This window comes from Ictidomys tridecemlineatus, chromosome 4 (assembly GCF_052094955.1).
Source record: "Ictidomys tridecemlineatus isolate mIctTri1 chromosome 4, mIctTri1.hap1, whole genome shotgun sequence".
In the NCBI taxonomy this organism is placed as follows: Eukaryota; Metazoa; Chordata; class Mammalia; order Rodentia; family Sciuridae; genus Ictidomys; species Ictidomys tridecemlineatus.
The window spans coordinates 149,146,734-149,172,154 of record NC_135480.1 but is presented as its reverse complement, the minus strand read 5'-3'; the positions used below and the strand labels follow the sequence as shown (position 1 = coordinate 149,172,154).

General features: G+C 32.8%; 1 protein-coding gene across 3 annotated transcripts in view; it reads left to right on the top strand.

The window, feature by feature from the left end:
• Brd10 (bromodomain containing 10) overlaps nucleotides 1-19,615 on the top strand; it is an 87,404-nt gene extending 67,789 nt beyond the window's left edge. For all 3 annotated transcript variants that reach the window (XM_078047612.1, XM_078047611.1, XM_078047610.1), the window contains 3 exons: nucleotides 9,950-10,065; nucleotides 13,464-13,651; nucleotides 14,698-19,615. In XM_078047612.1, the coding sequence (XP_077903738.1) occupies nucleotides 9,950-10,065; nucleotides 13,464-13,651; nucleotides 14,698-18,326 (3,933 nt within the window). In that variant the 3' untranslated portion in view covers nucleotides 18,327-19,615. The remainder of the gene's footprint in view (nucleotides 1-9,949; nucleotides 10,066-13,463; nucleotides 13,652-14,697) is intronic.
• The last annotated feature ends 5,806 nt before the right edge of the window (nucleotides 19,616-25,421 follow it).

The following is a 25,421-nucleotide window of genomic DNA, read 5'->3' as shown; positions in this document are numbered from 1 at the left end:
TAGTTATAAATAATATGGTTGTATATGTATTTTCTTTATTCATTTTTAAAAATACAGTATAGTTAAAAACTTAAAATATAGTGAGGAATGATACACAGGTAAATAGAAAACTATTGTCAAATCATGTTAAAGTTTACTTAATTGCATGAATTTATATGGACTCAACATGTAGAATACTGTTGCATATACAAAAAGCCTGATAGAAGTCAAAGAAATTATCAAACATTAATTTTATTTTCTATCGAATAAAAAAAGAAAATTTTAACTCTATTATGATGAAGGATTATGAGATTTTTCCCTTTCCATTATATATTCCTTTTTTTTTAATATCAGGGATTGAACCCAGGGTACTTAACCACTGAGCCACATCATCAGTGCTTTTTATTTTTGTTATTTGTTTATTTTTGAGGCAAGGTCTCACTAAGTTGCTTAGGGCCTTGCTAAACTGCTGATGTTGGCTTTGAATTTGTGATTCTCCTGCCTCAGCCTCTGAGCCATTGGGATTACAGGTACCACATCTGGCTTATATATTTCATTTTTATGTAGTTAGGTATCAAATCAACATTTTTTAAACAGTACAAAATCTATTTTAATACAGTGTAAGAAACTTTTAAGTACAATCAGAGTCCTCAATAAACCCTGATTGACTTTATTTAATGGCTTTGTTTGTAAATATGGTTATAGTAATTGCTAACCATTTTAAAATTGTTTTATTTAATATTTTTTTTAAAAAATTTTAGTTGTAGATGGACACAATATATTTATTTAATTTATTTATTTTTATGTGGTACTAAGGTTCAAACCCAGTACCTTACATATGCTAGGCAAGCGCTCTACCGCTGAGCTACAACTGCAACCCTATTTAAGGTTTTGATAATTACTTCATTGTATATAATGTTTTTCTTTTTTAATTTTTTTAGTTGTTGATTGACCTTTATTTTATTTATTTGTATGCGGTGCTGAGAATTGAGCCCAGTTCAATTCATTCATGCTAGACAAGTGCTCTACCACTGATCCCCAGCCCCAGCCCTATAATGTTTTCTTACTGTAGCTCTTTCTGGTAAACTAGTTAATGGTTAATAAGACCAAAAAACATCTCAGCTATAGAAGGGAGTCACTTTGTTTTTAGTCATTTAGAAGTTCAAAAAATTAAAATGACCTTTTTGAAACATTACACAGCAGCAGATAAACTAAGTTTTCTCTTACCTTAGTTACAGATACTAGTCTTATTCACTAGGCAGATATTTCCTGAGTGTCTTCTGTTTTGTATACTACCAGAGATTTGATAAGGAGCCTTTATCTTATTCACTTACAGAGTTTAGAATTTTATCCTAAACCCTGGGGATAAGTTTTTATTTTAATCTGGGTTACTTGGGCTAGTAAATTATACTATTATTTTTTTCCCAGTATATAGGGTTCCACTGTATTGACCAGGCATGGCTTGGAGTCCTGGGTTCAAGCAACCCCCCTGCCTAAGCCTGCTGAATACCTGAGACTACAGGTGTGAACTACTGCATCTGGTTCCCTGTACTTTTATAAGCTTATATTTTTGCTTTCAAATTGTGTTTATTCAGGAGTCACCCAACACCCTAGTCTCTTGTTCACTGCCCTTAATTATCTGTTTATGTGTTTTGTAAGATGGAATGACCAGTAAGCAGATGAATTTTATGAACACTCAGAAATAAACTTACAAGTTCAAAATTATAGAAAGGAAAGCTAGATGACAGGAATTGTCAAGCAAAATAATATATGACTGGCAAGGCAAATAAAGCTTCAAATAATTAGTCACTGAGTGATTTGAGAGTATATTTTCTTATTTATCTTCATAAGTCTTGCTTTGAGGTATTTTTTGACATTTAATAACTACCTTGTTCAATTAAATGCCAGATTTTAACCCGTTTTAATAGAGCTCAATGTTACTACTTACTGCAGTTAGCCATAGTTTAAAGTAAATGGATGGAACTGGAGACTATCATGATAAGTGAAACAAACCACTCCCAAAAAGTCAAAAGGCGAATGTTTTCTGTCATATGTGGAAGCTATACCAAAATAAGGGAATGGAGGTTAAAAAAAATATAGGAGAAAATTAGTGGAATAGAATAAAGGGAAGGGAGGAAAAATGGGATAGAATCTGACCTAACTTTCCTATGTACATATATGAATATACCACAGTGAATCTCATCATCATGTATATCCACAAGACATTAATTAAAAACAAACTATAAGTAAATAGCAGAAAGATCAATAGATTAAAAGGAAGGGAATAGGGGGAAGGAAAGGGGAAGTAGAACAAATTGTATTCCATGCTTTTATAATTATGTCAAAGTGAATCCTAATGTTATGTATAACTAAAAAGAACCAATAAGAAGAGACAGAAAAAAGGTTGGCAGGGAAATTGTCATGAAAACAATATTCAAAAACCTCTCTTTTTTCTCCAAAGAAAGTTCCAGTTAAAAGGAAAGATTGTGTGGTATTCTTACATCAGGCAGAGACTAAATACTGTATATTCCCAGCTTAGAATAAAGTTTGAGAAGAGTTGAACCAGGTGGCAGATACTTTTGTACTAAGAGCTTCATAATGTGGGTTTTATAATTTGCCCTAATCCCATTTGAATTATTTGTCTCACACTTATTCAAATATAAATAACATTTTAATGTTATATATTTTTCAAAGTTCTAATTAATGTGAATTCTACAGTTGCTTTATTACCTTGCTGTTCTGAAAGTTTTAACTTAAATCAATGGGAGTTCAAGGCCAGAAAATAAACTTAAATCATTCTGACATTTTTATTACAAAAGATAAGAAAATCCTTGGAAAACCCTTAGTTCAAAGCCTTTTGTGAATTGGGGAATAATAATATAAAAAAACTGAAAGGATTAATACTAACAAAATTTTCCTACCATTTTATCAGATTTTATAGAAAAAGAAAAACTGCTGATATATTGAAGCAAAATTAACAGAATCCAGCAAAGAAGCAAAAGAATTCTAAATTGAGTGTAGTGTCCACATGTAAATGTTCTAATACCTTAAAATAGAAAAAGGCCTTCCATGGAACCATTCTTTTAATGTAAATATGATTCTAACAAGTAGTAGCAGCTGCTTTTAATTAGGACAAGAGACACTTAAAACAGATTTATAGATAGCATGAAATACTGATAGTTTTTTAAGGACTTTAAAAAATTACAAAAACAGATCTTAAAAGACTAATTTAATATAGGAACATCGGTAATAGCATCAGAGACCTTAACAGTGCCTGAGAGTCACTATGTTAAAGCATAATACTATAACTGTTCATAATGATGACCCAAATTTTTTCCAAGTTAAATTATATTCATTGTTTGACATGATGTATTTAGGAATATTTCTGTCATTCTTAAAAAAATCTTTTGTATGTAAGGAGGAAACATCAGTTATCTAAGAAATTTACTTACATAGTTGAATACTTATTGTGGTAGACATTGTGATAGAGTATGAGAAAGTAAAAATAAGTAAGACACTGACCCTGCTTCTAACATCAACCAGGCCAGTTGGACCTTGTGGTGTACATCTGCAATCCCAGCTCCTGAGGCTGAAGGGTCGTAAGTTTGAGGCTAGCCTTGGCAGCTTTGGGGGAGACCCTGTATCAACATAAAATGAAAATGGTTGGGGGTATAGCTTAGTGGTAGAGTGCTTGCCTAGAATGCAGAAGGACCTTGGGCTTAATTCCCAGTACAGCAAAAATCCAAATTTCACTTTTGTGGAATTTTCTGTCCTGATGATGCCAAATAAGCATAGCTTTACTTAGCAATTTAGTGAGTTGCTTGAGATTGCTTGAGAACCCATCTTGTTGATAGCATGTGTATATTTGATAAAATTCCTCAACTTTTTTTCTATGTTACCCTCTTTACTGAAAAAGATCAAACAGAAATTTGTGGTTAATTTCCAGCCCAGGCGTCTTTATAAATGAAAATGATAACTATATCATGTGTTAAAGGTATATTGTTAGATTTTCTTCTCCAAAAATAGTAATTTGCCTCAGTGGGAATGTGTTCTGTCACCCAGATTTTTCTATCTGTACAAAGCCAGAAGACACAGAAACTTGCATTGATATCATTATAGTGCTAATTATGTGCCTTCATACTTTTTGTTTCAATGCTAATTAAGAAATATAATGGAAATATTAAACATACTATTCAGTTTAAGAAATATAATGAGAACATACATACTATTCAATGTATTCATTGAGATGCCTTTACAATAAAATGCAAATGATTTCCTGTTAATCTTATGTAAAAATTGATGAGGGTATCTCAAGATAATAGCATATTGAAGTATATGTAGTATATAATATATAATACCTCTGGAAATATTAAAATGCTTTTTAACTTTTTCTGTGTCAAATGCAAACATTTCACTATACTGTCAAAACTAGTACTTTTTCAACAGACCATATACCAACAAGATTAATGTGGTGTTTTATCTCCTAAACTGTGGATATGAAGGAGTATGTGAATATGGTAGTAGTTTCTCTATGTAAGCAATTAAAGAAAAGGGAATGCATATTTAAAATAATATGACTTTTCATTGAATTATTTAAACTGAGAATGTCAGATAGTTTATTAAAATGCATACTTTTATTTATATTATTTTTGTACACAAATTTAGATTATTTTCAAGTTGCCTTTGGATGTTATTAATGATTTTAAATTGAGATATTGTTTAGAGATCCTCTTAGCTTTTCTAAAAGTTACTTGTATTTTATTTGAAAAGCATAACATGTTGATACTTAATCCCTTTCCACCACAGGATTTATGTCTGTGACAAGAAGCAAGCCTATAATAAAAACTATTTTGTTTTGTGATCCACATTTTTGTGCCCTAATGAACAAAAACATATAGCAAACTAGCATTCATATTTTAGCATATATGTCATCTTTGTATAAATTGTTTGTGACATATAAAATTATATTTATTCATTATGTACGGCATTAATATCTTCTCAATTTAAAAAAGCATTTTTTGTATATTTATATATATGATTTTATTAAATATACAATTTATATATATATATGATTTTAATCATATAACTGTTGAGACCTGTTTCGTTTAACTGTAACATCAAGAAAATTTGTGTAAGTAGCTAGATGTTTTTTTTTAAGCAGATGACACCTAAGTTTAACAAAGCATCTAAATTTATTAATGAACAAAATATATCTGTGCTGCTAAGACACTTAATAAATCTAGAATTTATTTATTTTCCTCTTTTTCTTCCTTTTAGGTGTCCAATGTCCCCAGCATCAGTAGATTGCCAGCTCTCTCTCTTTGCAACACCCTCACCAGCATTTTGCTGGTGCTGTCATACCCATCCCAGATTACTGCAACAGAATGGAGTTGTTCTTTAGTTACAAGGTAAGTTCCCCCACACTCATTTCACACTTATCAAGGTGCAGTTTTTCATTTTACAATATTGTGTAGTTTTGTAAGTTTTTTCCTTATAACTCCTTATTAGTTTCTCCTACCTGAAAACTTATAAAACTGCATAATATAGTAAAGGACTTACTTGTGATCATAGATCAGCTCCTTTTTGTAGTAATCCCCTTGGGGTTATAAAACCTGCATGGCTTAGTAGTTGGGGCATCTAATGGAAAGGGAGCTGGCAATCTGCAGCTGCTATGGACATTGGATGAGAAAGCAATGAAAGGTAAGCTTCAAATTTAGAATATATTGGATGGTTTTTGTTCCGTGATATATATTTGAAATTCATATTTTATGTTGAACTTTTTAGTAGGTTGATAAAAGTACTACTTCTCTTTAAAGTGACCTTTGATAAATGTTTGTTTAATAATTATCAAGTTCACATAATACATTGGTATTATATTAGGAAGATATTTTTATTCATGAAAAATCTAAAACCAGTGAATTTGTCCCCATATTCATATACCTGTTTGTAAAGTCAGGACTAAAATTATATGTATAAAAATTATTAAATTATTTTTATTAGAGAATGTTATAGCAATGCTTCACAAATGAACTTTTACCAATAAATGTATCTACCATCTTTATCTTTAATTCTGTATGATTAGTGCAGATAAAAGTTTGTAAGAGTCTTTCTGTATTTGAAGGTGCAGCTTGCTGTTTCCTTTTGTTTTAATTCACTTTAATCTTTAGGTCACTATAATTTCAATTACTCTTGTAACTTTTAAATTAATAAAATTAATTTTAGAGATTTTGATTCTTGCATTACAAAGATATCTGTAAGTAAATGTAGATATTTATACAATAATCTATTTCTTCTTTAGGAATTATCTTTGTGGGGTTCAAGAGCAACAATATTATATGGTAGAGGGAGAGTGAATTTTAGCATTTAAGAGCTATAGAATTCTTGTCTAAAGTCTATTTCTGTCCATGAGTACTTCCCTTTGTGACTTTAGACAGTTTTCTTTAAAAATAAAAATATATATATATATATGCCCTCTGAGTTCCCTCTAATTAATGAATTCATCTAAGAAGAAATATGATTATTCTTGGTTTTCCCCTTATCTGTGTAAATAAATAAAGTTGGTCAGTCAAAAAAAAACATTGGTCACTTAGAGTTAATGACCTCCTTTAAAGTTCAGTAAATATTTGTTTAAGTAGATATTTGTATTAATCCCAGGATAAGGCAGATAGTTACCAACTCTTAATTTGTTTTTAAAATTCACAACTTTTCTTCTCTTTACTTTAGTTCCATTGTATACTATGAAACTCTGAGATCACAACTTAGTAGAAAGGGACAGTGTCATCATTTTAATTCCATTTGGGTTGTAAGCATCATGTTTTGACCAAAGAAGATGATACATGAAACAAGCAGTGTGAGTTTCCCTTTTATTATCAGTAGTTAAAGCACGTTACCTCAAGTATCAGTCTCAGAGCAGTGATTCTCAACATTTTTAAGTCTGTGCACCTTTTATAAATCAAAATAAAAATATGGACTCACATACCCCATGGAAGGCCCAGGGGTGCCCCTTGTTGAGGTCATTGTATTCTTTTTATGTATCTTCAAGGCAAAACATTTTATAGATCTTTACTTTCAATAATTTGTGTTATGGAGAAAAAATTTGGTTCATTTTCCAAATACAGAATGATAAATATGCATTTTCAGATTATAAATGTATGCCATACCATCACTGCCCTGAGTGGAGGATAACATAAAATAAAGAAAGGGAAGAAAACCTTCAAAACACATGTGAAGTTAGGCCATTGACATTTCAAAACAGGTCAGTGAGTCAGGCAGAGTTGTATGAAAGTTAGAACTGTATTCTCAGATTAGGATTTAAGCCTCATTGCATATAATATGGTCCAATAGCTGGTCCAATAGCATATTTTCTAGATGTTGGATTAATTGAAAATTAATCAAAACATAAAATCTTATTTGTAAGCTTTTATGCAAAAATTAATTTTGTAATTTAGCAGAGGCACAACTACATCTGACATATGTCCTGAGATAACATTGTCCAGCTACAAAGAGTCTAACCTTTCTGTTCCTCATCTACCTAGACCTAACTAAAGTCTTCTGCATCCCCTATCCCACTGTCACCATGCTAATCCAGACAGCAACCATACAACTCAGGTTAATTCTTCAACTCTTTTCTTCCTTGTAACCCCCAGTGAGGAATTCAGTATGTTTGATGCTCCCTGTCTTATTTTCTTTCCCCCTCTCCCCTAGTCTGTCTCTCTTTTTTTTTCCCCAATTAATTTTACCACAAAGAGGATAGTCTCCTTACCTTTGTACCTTTCTTTTTTCTTCTCTTTTTAGCTTAATAAAAGTTGGCTTTCACTCTTACCAGCTCATTTTTTGAGCCAAATAATAGTTGAGGAGTGGAAAAATTTATATGCCTTATTAAAGGGAAAAATCTACCTATTATTTATTAAAACAAAATTCTACTTCATTCCATGAAGAATTTAGGATGGCTGTCAGCTGTCTGCCTTTTTATCTTCCTCAATTGCAGTATGCTTTACCTTAATGAAGGTTATTTTTTGCTCAGTTTGATTGTATATCAGTTTAATAATTTTGTTTTTATGCATTAGAATAAGCACTTTATATAATCTTATAAAATTTCTTTGAGAAAAACAAACTTTCAAGGTAAAACCCATTGTTAATTTGGGTTCTGTATGTACATTTAGAACACATTTAACAAGAAAGAGTTCTATTTTGTATATTTATATGAAATAAAAATTACTTTCCTTGAAAAAAATTTTAATATTATAAGTTGTCATGCTAATAAGAAGACAAGAAATAATAAGAGTAGGTTTCATATTTATTATGCACACATGCACATATATACCATATCTTACTATTCTTTTAATAAGTATTTCCCCTTCTAAGATGTAAAAACCTCAGAGGTAGAAATATAGCTGCTTAAACTAGGTGTGGTGGCGTACCTCTGTAATCTCAATGGAGCCTGAAACAGGAGGATTGCAAGTTCAAGGTCAGCCTCAGCAATTTAACAAGGCCCTAAGCTACATAGTGAGACCCTGTCTCAAAATAAAAAGGACTGATGATATAGCTCAGTGGTAAAGTGCCCCTGGGTTCAGTCCCCAGTACCAAAAACAGAGAAATAATGGCTGTTTATGTGTATAAATTTTGGGGGAGAAACCGTGCTATTAAACACTTGGGCTTATATATGATGAAATTTTCTGTGACTGGAGTATTGAAGGTTTTATATATGTAAAACTGAAATCCATGCACACATTTAGAATATACATTTTGCTCTAGATACTGGTAATTTTTCTTACTGTTCTACATATGTACCAAATGACTTGCTGTAATAGTTCCTTATAGGATGAAGTCTAATTTTATACATCTTATCCATATGTGATCCATAGGTTATGTAATTGTCTTTTGCTAGAAATAAAACGTGAAGTATATGGTATGTGAATTATCTTTCAAAGCTATTACAGGAAAAATACTACATGGTTATATAATGGTAGATGATGATGATGATGATTATAGCTCTGCACTAACATTATAGAGAAGCAGAGGTTGACTAAATTGCTATAAATTTGTTTCTATGGCATTCAATTCGTTTTTCATATACTGCTGAGGTATATCTTCACCAGATATTTTTATAACCTACATCAGATTGAATTTATTTAGGTAGGAATATAGTTCTAAGAGCTTGGACTTAAGAATCAAGCAGATACAGGTTCAAGTCATAGGACCCTAAACAAGTCATTTGATCTATCTGAGCCTTACTTTCAAATACACATACCACCTCAAAAGGGTTTTCATAAATGCTAGAGTCTTTCTCCCCCCACCCTTTATGCACCCCACCCCACCCCCTGTTTGTAGATGGATTCATAAAATACCTAGGATAATGTTTTGCAAATGGTGGGATATCAATAATTATTAATTCTTAGTGTAGCATTGTGATATTGAAAACAGTTAACTGTTGTATTTGCTTTTTGTACTAGTCTCTTAAAGTAATTGTAAATTTTCCTAAGAAGTTTATGAAGAAGACGACTTTTAAATATAGTAACCAACCTAGCTTTTCTCATTTTTTTCCTAATTCTTTCAGAAAATTACAAAAACTTTATAGATGAATTATATCTTTTACTTATATAATTAATTTATATATATTTTACATCTTTACAATTTTTGTTTTGTTTTGTGGCACTGGGATTAAACCCAGGGCTCTTTATCTGGGTTTAGTAAATGATTTATTAAAACATTTACAGCTGACAGAACTAATTTTTTTTTTAATTTTTATATCCTGGTTAGATGACACAGGTTTCAGAGTTCACATAGAAATTAAAATCATTAAATATATTAAATAATATTCATTACAGGATATTTCTCCTTTTCTGCAGTTTGAGAAAAAAATAATTTTTGATAGATTTTTGGCATTTTGGTTTTTTATTCAAAAGATAGAGCTTGACATTGACTTTTAGATTAAATCTAAGGAATTTACTTTAAATTTTTGTGTTTTTAGGGCAAATGGTATCAACGCAGACAAGCTGTAAAAGAATTACATAGCACATTGATTCGTCTTTTAAATGAATTGCTGCCATGGGAACCAAAGTTAATGAAGGCTTTTCAAAGGAACAGGTAATTAAAACTTTATAATCTATTTTACTTATTTTAGAGCTCTTAATTTATGATTTCTGGGAAGATGTTCTAGAATCATTTAGTAGTTTTCCATTCATATGTAATTCAGATAATTTTGAGTGCCTGCTGCGTACAAGGCACTTCCTATCCAGGAGAAAAATGATAGTGGCTTAAACCAGGATAGTATCAGTGCAGATACCAAGGAGTGGTTGGATTTTACATATTTCAAAAGTAGGATTGGTAGAATTTGCTGAAAGATTGGATATGGGGTATAAAAGAAGGTGAAAAATAAAATCAGTGTGCCCAACATTTTTGCTCTAAACAATTGGCATTATGGATTTTCCATTAACTAAGATAGAGAAGAATAACAAAATAGCAGATTTGGGAGTAATGGGGGTTGAGTAGTTTGGATATCAATGTATTAAGTTTGATATACTTTCTAAACATCTGATGTATGAGCCTGAGTTCAAGAGAGTCAGCCAGACTGGTGATGTGAATTTGGAGTTATCCACATACTGATTATATTTAAAGCTTAGAAACTGATAGAAGTCACCTAAACACTGGACATTCCAACATTTAGAGGTGAGATATATGAGTAGGAATCTCTCTGAAGAGACTTTGAAGTAGTACTTAGCAAGATAGGAGGATAACCAAGGAGGAAAAGTGTCCTAGAAACCAAGTAAAGAAAATGTTTCAAAAAGGACTGCTCTTGGGTCTGGGGATGTAGCTCAGTGGCAGAACACTTGCTTCTCATGTGTGAAGCAGTAAGTTTGATCCTCAGTACCACATATAAATAAGTAAATAAATAAATAAAAAGGTCCATCGACAACTAAGAAAATATTAAAAAAAAAAGGACTGCTCATGATGTGTTGTGGAAGATAAAGAATAAGAATTCATTATTAAAGGACTGAGGATATGACTCAGTGGTAGAGTACTTTCCTAGCATGCAAAGCCCTGAATTCAATCTCTTAACACCACAAAAATAAAAAAAGAATTAATTATTGAGAAGTGGACAAAAATCTTAAATCTATTCAAGAGACTAAGTGGAGAGGAATTAAAGAGTCTTTTTATTCATGGTATTTTACTGTGAAGTGGAATACAGAAATAGGAAAGTACCTGGAAGGACAAGTTTGGATTAAGAGAGCACTATTCTTGTTTTTTTGTTAAGTCTTTATTAATGGAGAAAGAATATGTTTTGTTATTGGTAGAAATGATCTAAGAGAGACAAAAATGGACTCAAGGAAGGTACATTTAACAGAGTGATCCTTGAATAGAGAAGAAAGGGTATGTTAGCATATAATTGGATGTGTTCACTTAGATAGGGAGACAGAATATATGAGTATAAATTAAGGTAAGTTGCAGATAAGGTATGAGCAAGTGAAATTTCTTTTTCAGTTGCTTTCATTTTCCATGAAATAAGGAATTGTCATTAGCTGAGACTGGAAAAAAGAAGGGAAAGGAGCTTCATACTACCCCCACATAGATACTTCACCATTCCAATCATTTGTATTGAAAGGGAAATTGATTTTATCATTATATTTTGGTAACCCATACTGGTATCTCACAGCCCCATCTTTAAGTAATAAATCAAAACCAAAATCAATTTAACTAACACTTGCTGAATATTTATGTGCCACATATACTATGAGGGTAAGTACTATTTTTAAATAAAGTGATGCCTTAGATTAAGGAATTTTCCCAATATTAGAACTAGTAAGTGATAAAGGTAGTACTTAAATTCTAACATGCACAAATAAAAATTTGTCACAAAAATAAGTTGTAGAATGTATGTTCAGATCCCCACCCCCTCACCCCCGCCACCCCACAGTACATAATACAGGAGTCTCCCAGTGAGCTCCATCTTCCAACTGTTTTCATTTTATTTTGTGACAGAGTCTTGCTAAGTTGCCTAAACTGGCTTTTGTGATCTTCCTGCCTTAGAATCCCAAGTAGCTGGGATTACAGGCATATGCTACTACACTTGGCTCAGATTTGTTATTTTTTTTTAAACATAGAAATTGAGGGTACAGCAGAAAATTGGCTGAAAGCAAAAGAAGGATCTCTAAAATACCATGTAATCATTTGGAAATGTTTCCATCTCTCCATAGTTTCTCAGAAACAAAGCTAAGGTTTCATTGAAAGTTAGATTGCTTTTCAGTTTTACTGCCCTAAGCTTAATGAAGGACTAATTCTAGTAAGACACAAAACATCTATTATTTTCAGGATTAAATGATAGATTTACTTATTACAATCTGTATGATAGTCACAATAATCAATATTGTTGCTTGGAATTTTTTAACTTCTTTAAAATAATCTTAAACTGTCGTATAATTAGTAATTTTAAGACTGTCTCAAAACCATTTTTCAATTCATCTAGGAAAAAAAATAGCTTTCTCTTATTTAATAAGCCTGACAGCAGCCTTTAGAAAGACAAACAAGGTAGTATATTCAAACTTTATTCAGAAATTTACACATTACCTTTTAAATTTCTTATTCTTATACCCTAGGTTTCATCATCTTCAGCAGTTAATTGTTAGCAAGACTGAACTAAACATCTTAGATATACACACTTAACATAAAGCATAATTTTTAGTGACAATTGAAAATATTTCAATATATAATTTAAAATGTTAAAAGTTAGTTTAGCAGGTTCCCTTCAACACCACATATACTAAAATTGGAACAATACAGAGCAGATTCTGTTTCTGAAGTTTTCTTTAAATGGAATTTGGCCTAATGAGACCAGAGTAAACACATTATTCTAATAAGGATAGGTGGCTGGGTCAGATTAGATGTGTTTCACTTCAACTCTAAATCTAGTTTAGTGACTTTCTTTAATTCTATAAGAGATTAATATGAAAGTTTGTAAAGAATCTCGTAAAGTAGATTAGCATAGCCCCTGCAGTATGGCAGGCAAATTTATGAAGCTTTCTATATTTTTTAAATGTTATCTCTCATATGTGGAAGCTAGAGAAAAAGAAAAAAAATTTAAAAAGGGTATCTCACAAAAATAGAAGAGAGCAATAGAATAGAAGTAGGAAACCAAGGGTAAGGGAGGAGTGGAGGCAAATGGGAAGCAGTAGGGAATAAATGTAACTAAATTATGTTTTGTGCATGTATGAATATATCACAATGCTTTCCATTTTGATATATAACTATAATGTACCAATAAATGAATAGAATGAAGACCAATAGTAGAGGAAGAGTCTGGGAGGTAAAAGGGAAGGGATTTTACTGAGGGTTGAAATGGATAAAACTATGCTATATGTATTTATAAATATGTTAAAATGAGCCCCACTTTTATGTATAACTACATTGCATTAAAAATTAAAAAGTTAGTTTAGCTTCTAAGAGTTAAATATATATATATATTTATTATTTTGGGTATTTTATTTAAGGAGCCGCCTAAAGAAAGACTATGATGATTTCAGAAGACAACCTGATCATGATAAATTTACTAGAGAACTGTGGACTACTGAAGAATGTGAAGGAGATCCTGGTAAAGAATCTCCTAAAGTAGAAATCAGTAAGCCTATAGACTCAACAGAGCCTCTAGATATCCTGGAAAAAGATAACTTTATTTCAGGTACGCATTAAAACTTTTTAAAACCAACATAAGTGCACAAAGAGAAGTTTCTGTTTGTTTTGAAAGGAAAAGATAATCTGGCTATTGTATATTGTTTGGGGGAAATCTGGAATGTTTTGAAGAAGTACTGTCCAGGTCCTTACAAGAAACTTTTTGGGAGTAATTATTACATTTTTAGGAGTTTCTGAAGCCAATCCCTGATTCCATATGTAGGCATGTCATTGCTCATTACAGACTATACATCCTTAACCTGCAATCCCTTTGAAATTGTTTCATTCTCTTCTTTATTATTACTATTTTTGAAACTCTGTTGGAATGGAATTTGGCAAGTTCCTAGTATTATGAAGATTTTTTTTTTTTAATGAATGACCAAGATTGATGGCCTAATAAGACCAGAGTAAACACATTATTCTAATAATAATAGGTGGCTAGGTCAGATTAGATGTGTTTCACTTCAACTCTAAATCTAATTTAGTGACTTTCTTTAATTCTATAAGAGATTAATATGAAAGTTTGTGGCTAGAAATGTATTAACTTATTATTTTCCATGTCTTGGTGAATTGTAAGAATAAATTCCTGTCAACCCAATTTGACCAGATACTGTAAGGATATACATTAAGAAAATGATAGACATTTTTATTCTTTAGACTCTCTAAAAAAGAATAGAATAAAAAACTATCTTTGGTATCAAGGTTTCTATGTCTAGAGAAAGAGAACTATAGACTAGATTCCTTTTCAAATTAAACTCTGAACTCTAATTGTTGGCTCTAATATCTCTTTAAAAATGAAATTTTTTCTTTTGTACTTATATTTGCAGCAGAATTAAAGAATTATATCAAAAATAATTTTCTCGGTAACAGGTTGCTCTTGAGCATAGTTATGATATCAGTATTACCATGATAGAGTTCCCCTTGCCTTTTATCTCCAGTGTTGCTGAAGCTTTAGAACTACCCTATACTAGACTGACTTTCATTTTTATTATTGGTGTTATTGCTATTTAGTTGCTACTTTCTATCAACAAAGCGCATGTTTTTATAATTTTTCAGATGATATGAAATTGTCAGAAGTAGATTTTCCTATGGCTAGAAGCAAGGTGTTGAAAAAGGAATTACCTTCTAAAGAAGTACTGAAGACACTGCCTAAAACACTTAAACGACAGTCCAAACAAACTAGTTATCTGGATGATAGCACAAAAGAGCTTTCCCCAAGGAAGAAAGCAAAGTTAAGCACAAATGAAACAATTGTTGAGAATTTAGAAGGTGATATGCAGATTGACTGTTTGAGTGAATCAAAGCATATAGAGTCATTTGCCTCAGTGGATTCAGTACCATTGTCTACTCTCCAGAAAGGGACCAAACCTATTCAGGCCTTGCTTGCAAAGAATATTGGGAACAAAGTGACCTTAACAAATCAACTGCCCCCTTCCACAGTTAAAAGTGCTCCTGCTGTGGAAAAACCAGTTATATCTCCTCCAGAAGCAAGCCCCGTAAAACCAGCATTGACCTGCCTCAACAGTACAAAAAGTCCTTTACAGATGGTATACAAAGTGCCCTGTACTCAGTGGTTGCCAATAGATGTTCACAATAGCTCTGTGAAGATTCAGGTGCAACCTATGGTAGATCCTAAAACAGGAGAGAAACTTATGCAGCAAGTTCTTATTTTGCCTAAGAATTTTGTGATTCAGCACAAGGAAGGAAAAGCAGTTACAAAAGATAAACCATCACTTCAACAAAAAGGTACAGAACAACGTTGTTCATCTTTACCGCAGACAGCAAGTATAAACTCTTCTTTATCATCAGTTCTTGTCAACTCAACACCAACTGTTTCTGCCCAACTACCTATTTTCAATAAGACGATTACACCTTTACCAAATGTGAGTAGTGCTAGACCACAGCCTTTGTCACCTGTAACCTCTGTGAGCAATTTACTAATACCACCAGTTAAGACTAGCCAGAGTGAGGCAGGAAAAGTCAAGAATGCAGTTTTAACAGCCACATTCCCTCAGCCTGTTGCTTCACCCACCATTTCCTCAACAGTAACAGTTCAGCCTCTATTATCAGCAACAACACTAAGTGGATCTACAGATCCTGGTAATTCCCTCAACTCTTTTGCACAACAAACTGCTGATTCTTCTGAAGCAAAACAAGAACTGAAAACTGTATGTATAAGAGATTCACAGTCAATTCTTGTTAGGACACGAGGCGGGAACACTGGAGTTGTAAAAGTACAGACCAATCCAGATCAAAATTCACCCAACAGTTTATCTTCAAGTTCAGTTTTCACTTTTGCTCCTCAATTTCAGGCATTTCTGGTACCAAAATCAGTAACTTCATCCTCCTCTGCTTTTTCACAAGTAGCTGGAATGACTACTACATCTAGTCTCCCACCTTTCAGCCAAACACCAACTTCTGTTTCCATTCCATGTGGCTTTAATTCATCCATAGGTAAAAATCTCAAACTTACTGTAGGCCAACCCTCCAGCAGTGGTAATATGGGCCACATGAGAGAGAAAACTTCACACATGCCCCCTTCCCCCTTGAAGTCCTCTCTTTGTTCCAGCACTGTACTACCATCAACAACAAATAGTTCAGTAAGTGTAATTAGCATATCAGCAGGAAACTTTGGACAAACCAATACAAATGTTATTCATACTCCAACTAAACAGCAACAAGTGGATTGTATCACAAAAAGTTACCCTGTTACAAGATCAGAAGCAACAACAGCAACAAATGGAGATGTCATCAGTGCAACTCCAATTCAGAAACTTATGCTGGTATCAGCCCCATCTATTCTTCCTTCTGGCAGTGGAACTGCAATTAATGTAACACCTGCACAGACATCTACAGGTGTTTCTACCCCAAAATTAGTTTTTATTAATGCTCCAGTTCCTAGTGGCACTTCAACCCCAGCTATTGTTGCAGAATCATTAAAACAAACTCTACCTCCCACCTTGAATAAGACATATGTTAAGACTCCAGAGCAACCCCAAATAGTACTAATTCCATCTACAGTGGGAGCACCAATAAAAATAAATTCTTCACCAACTGTATCTCAGATAAAAGATGTGAAAATTGGACTAAACATAGGTCAAGCAATTGTGAATCCTTCAGGCACCATGCCAACTATACCATCAATTAATATATTGCAAAATGTAACCCCAAAAGGAGAAGACAAAAGTAGCAAGGGCTATGTTTTGCCATTGTCATCAAGTGGTAATTCAATTCCAGTAAGCTCAAATTTTGTGAGTCAAACTATTACTCCTGTTAATGAATCAGTGGTTTCTGCATCGAAAACAATAAATATGTTTTCAGTAACAGGAGCAAATGTATCTTTGGGTTCCCTTTCAGTGACTTCATCCTCTGGTTCAGTTGGGACACGGCCTCCTGTTTTAGTTAGTGGAAATGAAACCTCCTCAAGAAGTATGCCTGGCTTGTCAAATAGACTTGGCACATCGAATCTCGGAAACACTGTGGCTATATCAACTGTGAAAACAGGACATCTTGCATCTTCTGTTCTGATTTCAACTACACAACCAACAGTGTCTCCTAAATGTTTGACATCAGCTTTGCAAATCCCTGTTACTGTTGCCTTGCCTACTCCTGTGACTGCATCCCCCAAAATAATCAATACAGTTACACATTCAGCAACAGTACCAGGATCTACACGTTCCGTATCTCTTTCTAAAAGACAATCTCGAACTTCTCTTCAGTTTCATTCTCCAGGGACTTCAACTACAGTGCCAACAAATGTAAACACAAATAAACCTCAAGCTGAGTTGTCATCTGTTTCACCAAGCCCAGGTAAAATAATTAGTATTTCCAATTTTGCTTCTCTTCCAAACCAGCAGATGTCCCCTGCTTTAGTAAAATCAACCCCCAGTTATAGTTCTGTTCCAGGTGGCTCTGCCATTCACACTGCTACAGCAACATCAAATGTAACTAGTTCAGTAGGGGGTCCAGTTAATGAACCTTGCATTCAGCAAAAAATAGTCATCAACACCAGTACACCTTTGGCACCTGGCACTCAGATCATGATTAATGGAGCCCGATTTATTGTCCCACCACAAGGTCTTGGAGTTGGCAGCCATGTTCTCCTTATATCTACTAACCCAAAATATGGGCATCCCTTAGTTCTTAATAGTGGCCAAGGCATCCAGCCTACATCCATAGATAATGCTGTTCAGAAGATCACACTAGCATCAAACAGTTCTTTAAGTGGGCAACCTGTAAAACATTCTCTAAGAAGCTCTACAAAGATTGTAAATTCTCTGGGGAATGTAAGTTCTCAACCCACAATACATACAACATCACAATTTGTAAACACAGCTGCTAAAATTTCTGTTCCACTTCCTGCACCAACAGTGTCATTGTCTTCAGTAATTAAGCCTCCGCCAGCTTCACATTTGTCTACAACATCTGTGGTTTCTGCCATTTCTTCCAATAATCCTCCACTGCCAAATAGCACTTCGGTATTTCATTTGGACACATCTGTAAAAAAATTGTTGGTTAGCCCAGAAGGAGCCATTTTGAATACCATAAATACTCCAGCATCTAAGGTTTCTTCACTCTCTCCATCTCTCTCTCAAATTGTTGTATCTGCCAGTCGAAATCCAGCCTCTGTCTTCCCTGCTTTCCAGTCATCTGGTTTAGAGAAGCCTGACACAGCTGCATCTTGAGTTTAGACTAAACGAGCCAGTTTTTAAATAATGGGGCATTGTTTTAACTCCCATAAAAATTTTTAACTGTTTATTATACTGTTGAAAACATACTATACATAGGGGTGTGTGTGTGTGTGTGTATGTGTGTGTGTATGTGTATGTTTAATGTACCTTTTCATTAGCTTGCAGGGAGACGTTATTGGGGAGGGAAAAGTGTGTTCCATTTCACTCATTGGTATGAGGATGTTTTCAAAGGTTTGTTTAAAATACATGGTCTGTATCACATAAATTGAACAAAGTCAAGTTTGACTAGTTTAGAGTAAGCTAGCCTTTTGCACAGTTACATTGACATGTTTCTTGAATTTGGACTATTGCAGCGTGTCTATGCTATAGCATTCTGTGTTATTAGTGAAATCTTATTTTTGTTTCTGTAAAAAGAAATATATATATATATATTTATGCATTGTGAAAATGCAGTCAATGGTGTAAAATTGTACATATTCCTAAATCCCTAACAACCTGTACTAAATATATGTACAAAGAACTATGCTGTCTTATTTATGTTTTGTTTACATAATGTATAGTTTTTTAAGTATTTTAGTAATTTTGGACCAGTGAACTGTTAGCAACAATGCAGAAGAATCTGCATGTAATAAACTAAGTTGCTGTATTTCTTTGTTTGAATACTATTTTTAAAGTGTGTTCTTGTTCCATTTAAAGAATACATGATACAAATGAAAATAGTCCTTAATAAAAAGGAAGGCTGGGAAATTTCTATTACTAAAACTAGTGTTTGCACAAGGCCTTACAGTTTTCAAAGTTTATTTGCATGTATCTCTTTTGTTATTTTCAAAATATTCTTGATGAATTAAGTGATACAACCAAGGTTCCCCATCTAATCTATAGCAGAACCATTACTTGAACCCCTATGCTATAAATCCTTTTCCCACAGTTCTACATTACCTCTGTTAATTTTTTTTTTTTTAATTCTAGACTTCACAGGTTTAGATTTCTTTTAGAAATCCACCACCAAATTTCCACATGGGCCAAAATAAGTGAATTTTTTTTTCAGTATACTTGGTCTATTTATATACCCCAAATATATTTCTTAGAACTTTTTAAATTATTTTAGGTTCATGAGAAATTATAAAGATAGTACAGGGAGGTTTCATGTACCCTTCACCTTACTACCCCAGGTGTTTAATTTCAAGTTGAGGTATTGGTTCATAGTGACTGGTTTTCCAAAATGATATATAAGAAAATGAATTTTTTTTTTAGTTTAGAATAAAAAGTGAATATGGACACCAGTGCTCTTTCTATTTGTTTTTATTCCAACTACAGAGACATTATATTCCATTGTAAAGCAAATTTGGGGGGCTCAGCTGATTCTCAGGGCTTGACTTTGTAGCATTTCTAAATCTGCCTCATTTTAAATAAAAGGTAGCTTTTATATTTATTGGATCTTTATATCTATTATCTTATTTGAGATACCGATTATGTGTACATTTTATTTATATTGTTAAGCCTCATCATGTGGAATTATAATTTGAAGTTGAAAATGTTAGGAAGAGTAGACTTAAAGACTTCTTTTGAAACTACATCAAAATGATGTTATCAAAGTGGAGAAAGCAGTGGGGAATATTCCTGAAAATTTGCTCCAAGGTCTCAAAAATGTATATTTGTGCTCTAAGACCACCCTACATTTGCCAATCAAGTCTATGCTCTACTCTAGTCTCTGATTAGTTTAAAAGATCCTTGGATTTCAGGGGTGGGTAATGGTTAAAGTGCATTGTGTAGCACATAGGTGGTGCTCAGTTGTAAATGTATACTTGGCCTTTAAAACAAAGTAATCTAGAGCTGTTCACCTTTGGTCTCAAAAGCATTCTCTAAACCACTTTCAGAAATTAATTTGCTGAATTGCTCATGGCCTAACTTTAATCCCAGTTATCACTAAATCTGTTGTAACTAAATTCCTAAATTCAAAATCCTAATGCAGCCTTCAAAGCTCTGTGTGAGCTGGTGAACCATTAAGAGTGAAACCTCCACTTAGGGCTTTAAAAGTTCTTCAGTCTGTTCCCGCCTGCCTCCCTTCATTTTAATCTTCTCTCCCTACTTGTTCACAGCACTCTGGTTTTTAATTTCTAGAAATTTTGAAACACATCAAAGTCTTCCCCACTGTCCTCTTGAACTTAATGTTTCACTCTAGGTACTCACTACACGTTGCAACTTTCCTTGCCACACTCATGCTATTGTAGTCACTGTTGTGAGGAGGACATAGCACTTCTTTACCAGTGTAATATAATTATTTCCTTGCAATCATTTAATATCTTTGTTTTTACAACCTCATCAATCATCTTTATCACCCCAGCAGCTGGCACATGGTATTCAGTATATATTTTTGTTGAATGAGTGAGAAATCTAGATAGCTTCTTGTATTAATTTAAGGTCTAGTTTACTTTTTAAAACTAATAGTCCCTGTTTGTCACCAGAAATTTAAATTAATGGATGTACAGATTGAAAAAGCTAAATTTCTTTCCTTTGCCTTCAGCTTCATAGCTTATGTAGTTATCTGGAGTCTTAGTTAATGAGTACAAAGCCTAATTCCCCAGTTCTTTGTGCTCAGTGTTATCATTAAGTATTCATTACAAGTCATCTATAAAGAAATATGTATAATGAAATACATATAATAATGTATAATGAAAGAAAAATTACCACAGTGCTACCTAAAAGGGTTCATAGTACTAAAGGCTTTATGTCTCTACACTAATGTGTCTACTACAGTAGAATTATGCCAATGTGGCATAATGTGGCAATGTCTTCCATCAGTATCATTTTAAATACTAAGTTAAAACATGCCAACTTCTGATGTGTTAGCTCTTCCCTTTCCTCTAATTTCCTATATTTCTAAGTGACTTTTTAGATCCCTGTTTTAATTCCAAGCCTCTTGTATGTAGTGACATCAGTAGTTTTATGATTAAAGTAATGATGGCTATAATATGTACACAAAGGTCAATGAAAATGTTTACTTGTTCAGTAGAACATTTAACTTAATAAAAGACTGAATTTGGAAAAATTTAATATTAAAAGCTTGAGAAGGTGGCAAGTTCTGAAAGTAACCTAAGAAATTTTGATGGGGATTTTAACTATCCAAAAAACTTATACTATTATAACTTAAAAATGATAAACAATTTACCTGAAGTCATTCCAGAAGCCATTTTGCCATCATCTGAATCTGAAACCTCATTGTGGCCTTACAGCTTTTAATTATCCATTTATTCTTCCTCATTTATTCATTAGGCATTTATTATATATGACATGGTGCTTAGAAATGCTCAAGGGCATGGCATAGTTTTAAAAGTTCATATGAAGAAGTGCTAGAAACTCAACAGGGCATATTTTTAATGTATGTAAAACATAATTTAAAAGTAATTAACATGAAAGTGTTTTCCAAAATTATCAGAGGAATGAACTACAAGAGTTCAACAGTGAGTTGGCATTTGTGATGGGACTGAAAGTTTGTGCAGAACTGAACCTGCAAAGACAGTCTCAGAAAAGCTCAAGGAGCACAAGTAATTGAGTTTGAATGGAATACTATAGATTAAGAGAAACAAAGGGGAGTGATTGTAAAATAGATTGGATGATACAGAAGTAAAAAATATTCAAAATAAATATGAACATTTTAATATTTATTGCATGTCAATTATACTGCAATAAAGCTGTTTTTTAAGAAATTGCATATATACGAAAAAATCTTTTATTTCTAATTACAATTTTGCATATATATTTAATAATATTTATGTTTAGCATTACTTCAAAACTGCAGTAGCTACTATGGGTATTATTATTTAATGTTTTAATATATTACTGTAATAAATTTATTTTTTAAAAAAATCAAAAGTAATTAGGAAAGCTACCAAAGTTTCTGAAGAAAAGGTAGTAGCATTCACATATAAGATGGAATACAGTTACCTTGCAGTATCGCTATGAGAATTAATGGTCTTAACTGATTGATATGTCTCTCCCTGGTCATAATGAAATAATTTATGTAAAATATTTGGTTCAGTGCCTAGTAAATAATAAATGGTTATTCTATCATTCATCTGATGGGGACAGGGAACCCAATTAGGATATCAGGTGTGAAGATTTGGTATATGGTAGTAGAAGTGGCAACAGAGAGATGAAGAAAAAAATAAAACTGAAGAATGAGAATAGAGAAAGGGATTTTTTAAAATATTTTATTAGTTGTTGATGGACCTTTATTTATATGTGGTGCTAAGATTCGAACCCAGAGCCTCACACAGGCTAGGCAAGTGCTGTGCCACTGAGCCATGACCTCAGCCCCAGAGAAAGGGACTTTTTAAAGGAAAACTTGACTGTATAAAATTTAGAAACGTTTAGACAAAAAAAAAATGTCATGAGCAAAGTGTTACCTCCTCTAAATGTATAAATATCACTAAACTTATAAAAATATGAATAGATTTAGTTGATATTTGTTTTGGATGAGGTTACTGTTTTTTAAACAGATTTACTGAGATAAATGGTAAGTTGACTTTACAGTGCTATAATAGTTATTTAACAGTTTATAACTCATATAAATGGTCTTCATTTTTGATTTACATGTCTCTCCCTGATCATAAAAACAGTTGTAGTGTAAATAATAGGCAGTTTAATTTTAAATATAATATTTATATGCATCTAATTCTGAGGGTCTAATGAAATGATCTCATAGCCATAACAAGTATTATTAAAACCATACAGATGCTGGGTGTAGTGGCACATGTCTGTAATACCAGCGCCTCAGGAGGCTGAAACGATAACAATTTCAAAGCCAGCCTCAGCAAATTAACTAGACCCTCTCCCAAAATTAAAAAGGGCTGAGAATGTAGCTTAATGGCAGAGAACCCTTAGTTCCAATCCCCAGTACTAAAGGTGAAGAGCCATTTTAGGAATTATAATTTTATCAGACTTCAATTTAAGTAAGTTTAGTAGCAATTAAGAAAAATAAAGAGTTAAATCAAAAAGAGATTATATTTAAAGAGGTGTCCTCCAGTGGATATTGGAAATTGGTTGTAAATATCAAACCTGCAGTGACTCAGGCACCTGAGCCCTCACAGCTTAACTCTACACCTTCCTTGGAGAACTGATGATCTAAGGAATTCTCTAATGTTTCATATGGAACGGCAGGAACCCACTTCATGAAACCTGAATTTAAAGTTTGTTTCAGTCAATTTTCTCTTGTGATTATTTGCTTTTCTTATGATTTGTCTCAATCAGTTAAGCTGCCAGCCAACCAACTTTCTTGAGCTTTTTTTCCTCGTTGCAAGATGACATTTGTATACATTTATGAGGTACAATGTGATGTTGTGATTTATGAATATACTGAGTAGTGATCAACATACCATCACATTAAAGTTTTATTATTGCCTTATAATGAGTACATTCAAAAATTCTTCTATCTTGAGATAGATAATACATTATTGTTAATTCACCTTACTGTGCTATAGAATACCAGAGTTTAATATCCATACTATATAAGGAATTGAATAACAAAACAAATAAGCCAGTTTTAAAAAATGGGTTAAAAATCTGAATAGAGATTTCAAAAAAGGCAAAATACAAATGGCAAACAGATAAAATGAAAATTGCTCAATATCATTAGTCAATAGAGAAATACAAATCAAAATCACAGTGAGATAGTGCCTCATCCCAGTCAGAATGCCTGTTCTAAGAAAGCTGGTAAGGCTGTGGAGAAAGGGGAACACTTATACTCTGTTGAGGGGATTGTAAAATATTAAGTACAGGCATTATGGAAAAATAGTATGATGTTTTCTAAAAAAATTTTTTAGAAATAACTAGAAATGGAACTACCATAATGATCCAACAATCCCACTCTAGGAATATGCTCAAAGGAAATGAAATCAATATGTTGAAAAAAACTACTACCCTCCCATGATTCCTGCAGGACTATGCACAATATCCAGGCTCTGGAATCAACTAAATATCCATCCACAGCAGATTAGATCAAGAAAATGTCGTACAGCCAGACACAGCAGCTCAGGAGACTGAGGCAAGAGGATTGAAGTTCAAAGCCAGCCTCAACAACTTAGTGATTCCCACTCCCCCAAAAAGATCTGGAGATGTGGCTTAGTGGTTAAGTGCCCCTGGGTCCAATCCTTGGTACCAAAATAATAAAGAAAATATGGTACATATACACAAAGGAATACTATTCAGCCATTAAAAAAAAACATGAAATCCTGTCATTGTAACAAAATTGATGGAACTGGAAGATGTTAAAGGAAGGAATATGTTTAATATGTTTTTCTCCCCCCAAAATTGTGAGGAATTCTTTTACATTTTTGAAAATCTCTTCAATATTTGGTTTAATAGAAAACAGTTAGATTCCCATATTCTTCATTCAATCTGTTATTGTTGTTTTGACTGAAGTACCATCATTCCTTGCTATCAAATTCCATGGATGCTCAAATACCTTATATAAAATGGTAAAGTATTTGAAGATAAAATATACACATCTTCCATATACTTCATCTCTAGGTTATTTATGATACTTCATACAATGTGAATAATTGTTATACTGTATTACATAGGGAATAAATTTTTTAAATTTTTATTCTTTTTAGATAGTACAATCTATTTTGATATATTTATACAAACATAAATAAAGCTTATTCTCATTAGGATCCCAGTCTTGTGGATGTACATGATGTGGAGATTCACTGTGGTATATTCATATATGTACATAGGAAAGTTGTATCAGATTCATTCCATTGTTTTCCTATTCCTAACCCCACTCCCTTCTCTTCTTTTTCTTTTGTCTAATCCAGTGAACTTCTATACTTCCCCTCCTGCTGCCCTTTGTTATGGATTAGCATCCACATTTCAGAGAGAACATTTGTCTTTGCTTTTTTGGATTTGGCTAATTTCACTTAGCATGATAGTCTGCAGATTCATTCATTTACAGGCAAATGTCATGAAGTCGTTATTCTTTATGGCTGAGTAATATTCCATTGTGTGTGTGTGTGTGTGTGTGTGTGTGTGTGTGTGTGTGTGTATCAGATTTTCTTTGTCCATTCATCTGTTGAAGGGCACTTAGGT